This window comes from Mandrillus leucophaeus, unplaced genomic scaffold (genome assembly GCF_000951045.1).
Source record: "Mandrillus leucophaeus isolate KB7577 unplaced genomic scaffold, Mleu.le_1.0 Scaffold85, whole genome shotgun sequence".
Classification (NCBI taxonomy): Eukaryota; Metazoa; Chordata; class Mammalia; order Primates; family Cercopithecidae; genus Mandrillus; species Mandrillus leucophaeus.
In genome coordinates, this window is record NW_012109252.1 from 2,443,238 (window position 1) to 2,447,412 (window position 4,175).

At 44.1% G+C, this 4,175-nt stretch overlaps 1 protein-coding gene across 1 annotated transcript in view; it reads right to left on the reverse strand.

Moving 5' to 3' along the window:
• Positions 1-4,175, reverse strand: part of ARHGEF10 (Rho guanine nucleotide exchange factor (GEF) 10) — a 174,042-nt gene that overhangs the window by 143,774 nt on the left and 26,093 nt on the right. Inside the window, exons 5-6 of the mRNA XM_011968597.1 lie at positions 3,353-3,429; positions 529-585 (exon numbers count right to left, since the gene is read on the reverse strand). Coding sequence (XP_011823987.1) covers positions 529-585; positions 3,353-3,429 — 134 coding nt within the window. The remainder of the gene's footprint in view (positions 1-528; positions 586-3,352; positions 3,430-4,175) is intronic.

Here is a 4,175-nt window from a genome sequence, read left to right on the forward strand (position 1 = left end):
TGTTTTCTCTCTAGTAGCTCTGAGGAGATTCACCCTGGGCTTGGTGCTCTGCGGTCTCCATTGTACTGGCCTAGCTACGGATCAACGTGTCATTCATCTTGCTTTGAGTCTGTATTTCTAAAATCTGAGAATTTATGTTTTTCTTTAATTGTACAGAATTCTTAGTTATTTCTTTGAATATTATCTTGGCCTGATTCTATTTTCTCATTGATGTCATTTATTCGACATACGTTGCTGCTTCTCAGCCTCAGTGTTTCCTACCTCTGCCGACATTTTCCGTACCTTTAACTCCTCTGCTTGCTTGGAATAAGTAAGATTAAACTGCCCTATTTCAAGTGTTATAAGCAGACACACAAATGTGCACAAACACCAACATTCCACCACACATCAATAAGCCGTTCTAGAAGCAACATACAAAACATGAATACAGAAAATGTCTGGGCTGTCCACTAAACAGTCAACTTTTGCATCCAGAGGGAAAGGCTGCTGAGTGGAATTTCCTCAAATCAATTCCAGACAAAATCAAACCTGGTTCAGAGTCTGAGTTTTCCCTTGGAACATCATCGTAAATTGCTTCTTCTGGATCTGGAATAAACAGGGAGAAACACTTTAAACAGTGACCAACATAAAACTCGTGCAATTTAAAATTCTACAGGCCACAGTCGCTGACGATGTCATGATTATTCAAAAAGTTGGCTTATAAGGGTAGTGTTTTTGTTAATTTATTTTTTACTTATTTGTTCTTTGTCCTAACCAGTAGACAGCGAGGGCTGTAAGGTAGCTAACGGCACCTTACCAAAGCATACGCATTATTTTTAGGGCAGAATAATTTGTTGGGAATGAAGGATGTCTGTTTAAACGGACCAGCTGTAAAATGTCACTAGGAAGGAGATTTATGGTTTCCAGGCCAATCTTATTCTATGATTGTGTGTTCAATTACGCATTTCTATGTGGCTCTCTTACAAAGATTTCGAGCTTATGAAGTTAATGTTCTGATGCACAAAAAAATACAACATTGGTGCATGGAATTCCAGACACAAGAAAAGAGCCCCTCAGTGCTGGATAAACCGGAAAACCATCCAAACAAACCAACGACACCATGATCCTGTGCCACTGAAGGTAAAAAGTAGTAGCAAGTATCAAAATGCTAAACAGATAGGACAGTGTTTCTCCAGCTGTTTCATATGCAACACTAGGGTTCTGTGAAAGTGAAACTGTTTCATAAAAAAGAAGGGAAGTTCTGGAAGCAAAACCACGCTGTACGAGACGACCACAAAGGACACCGACAATGAACCTGAGGTTTACTCAAGTATCTGTAAGAGTTACACGCTTCACATGAAAATCCGTTTCATAAAAAGACCTTTAAATCGAGGTTCCACTCATTGACTACCGGTGCTCTCCCTGCAAGAGAACGTCCGAACTACGATGTATGACTGTGTCGAAAACATACAGGCAAACGCTTCCTAAGCCACATAAGAAAGAAAATGAGAACAAACCCGAACTCTCCCCTGACATCCAGCCACTGCTCCTGTCCCCACGTTAAGCGGGAAATAAACATTCAGGAAAATTCCTTATCTGCTGCTGTTGTCAAGCTCCAGTATTACAGATGCTCTTTCTTTTAATAGCATTTACTATCTGCAACCACAGTAAAGATTTCTACTCCTCTTAGATAATGTTCAGGGACTGCTAGTTTAGAGATCATATTTCCAAGTATAGTTATTCTAATTCACTGTCATCTGGACAATAAAAATGAGTAAAAAAAAAAAAAAAAAATCAGACAAATTTTACTTCGGAAATAAAACTGTTAGCAAACAGCCAAGACAATAATTTAATCCTGTAATGATCCTACTTTAACAGCGACCTAGTGGAATCATCTAATTACACTAAGATCTTTGTTTTAACAAAGTCATAATTAAAACCAGAATGAAAACTTCCAGGAGACAGTTTAATAATCAGGAGATAACTAAGATGGTTCTACCTTGTAAGCTGATCATATAAAACAGTTACATAGAAATTAGTGAGCCAGTGGATAATGAGAGGCATAATCAGGAAAGTAATCTTTACTTTTCCTTTAAAAATTAAAAAAACAAGTAAATCTAGCTAAAAATCTTTCAGCCTTTGAAGCCACAGGTGGGACTGCAGATCTGGCCACTTGGAGGTGGGCTGGCTCAGCCAACCTAAAGGGAAAAAGAATGCCTTTGGGTTTGCTCTTAATCGTGCGGAAGCTTGAGTCGTATGTTGGAAGTGCACTTGCTTTAATCCACACACAGACGGTACATAATCCTACAGGTTTAAACGTACATAAAAGCAGAGTTTGGAATTCTTTGCTCTACTGTTTGCCCTGCAGATTGCTATCATTTCAAGGGTGAGATTGTAAATAAAATGACGAACTTCTGGATGTTTCCTGTTTTTGAAATCTGAACATGAATCATTCACGTGACCAAAAATTGTGTTTTTCTCAAAACACATGTCTAGTCTGTCCTTTAAGTAACAGTTCCCTTAAACAAGCTGTGATATTGATCAGATCATTACCAGTTATAGCTTTTCAAGCACATGTGCTTCCGGCTATTGTTCTGGAGAAACACGCTACAGAACTTTTTTTAAGTTACAGATAAATGAGAATCTGTTGTTTGGAATCTACTGTTTCTGCCAAAGGTAAATTAACAGAAGATTTACTCGGGAATCCCCATTTAAATTTATATGATTTGATAAAACACCAAGTTATGTAAAATAAAGTGTGTATGGAAAAAAAAAAGGGAGGCCCCCCCGCCCCCTCTTCAAAGCGGGTGCCAGACACCGCATCTCCCTGGGAATCACTGCCCAGCGCAGGGTAAGCGTCTGGGTGGCGGCCGACCGCACCGCATCTCCCTGGGAATCACTGCCCAGCGCAGGGTAAGCGTCTGGGTGGCGGCCGACCGCACACATCTAGATGTGTATAAGAGACAGGCGCAGGGTAAGCGTCTGGGTGGCGGCCGACCGCACCGCATCTCCCTGGGAATCACTGCCCAGCGCAGGGTAAGCGTCTGGGTGGCGGCCGACCGCAGCTGCAGGTCAGAGTTTCGGTTCCCCACATACCTCACTGTTACCACAATAACAAAGCCTGTGCTAGAAAGAAACGACCAGGAAGAGCGAGGGTGTGGACGTGGAGAGCTGGGGTGGCCTCGCGGGAAGTGACAGCTTCAGGGAACCCGGGAACCTTCTGCATAGTCAGCCCGTGTTACTATTTTCAGTAAATAAATATCTTGTTAGTGTTTTAGATCTGACGGGACCTGAGACTCAGGGACCCGGCCCTGCCGCAGTGGCGTCTGTGGAGTGTGGTGAGGATTCTGGCTGTGGGCGGCTGGGGACTTACTCTCCATCCAGGCTGTGTTGGCCGGGTCTGCGGCCCAGCGAGCCAGGGCGCTGTCCTCTCGACTGACTTGATCTTCACTTAAAGAAAACAAACCATAAAGTCAGAATATTCAGGTACAGCCCAGTCACATGGCTGCCAACTGCCCTGCAGAGTGTGTGCGTGTGTGTGTACACATATATATATACACACACACACACATACATATATATATATGTATACATATAAAAAACTATTACTATACAGGGAATCACATATTTTCCAAGCTAATATTATAGGACATCCCAAGTTCAAGTTTTCACTCATAACTCTGTAAATAAGTATTCCAGATGTTCCACCTACGCACAGCACAGAACACGGGGCGAGGGCAATACAGCAGCAATACAGCAGCAATACAGTCCTTGCCCTAGAAGGCCTGAACTGTCTTCTGGTTTTTCAGCCACCCCTTTGAGGGCCTCTTAGGCCCTTCTCACGACGCTGGGTGGTAGAGATGCCAGTGGGCAACGCAACGGCCCGTCTCCACGTCCAGGGGCAGGTCGGTGGGAGAAAGACATGCAAGGCCACTCAGCATAAACTGTGGTGCTCTGCCCACAGCAGGTGGTCACATGGGCCACCGGAGTCCTGCACACACAGGGACTGGGATGTCACCCTTGGCAATGGGAAGCTGCGGGAATGCTCTGCTCGGAAGGACGGTGAGGTCAGACTCGCCACACACACCGAGCATAGCCCCAGGAGAGGCACCACTGCTGACGACGGAACACAGCAGGGATCAGGCCTCTGGACACTGCGTCCCATGGGGAGTGGTGCAAGGATGAGCCCAGTGGCA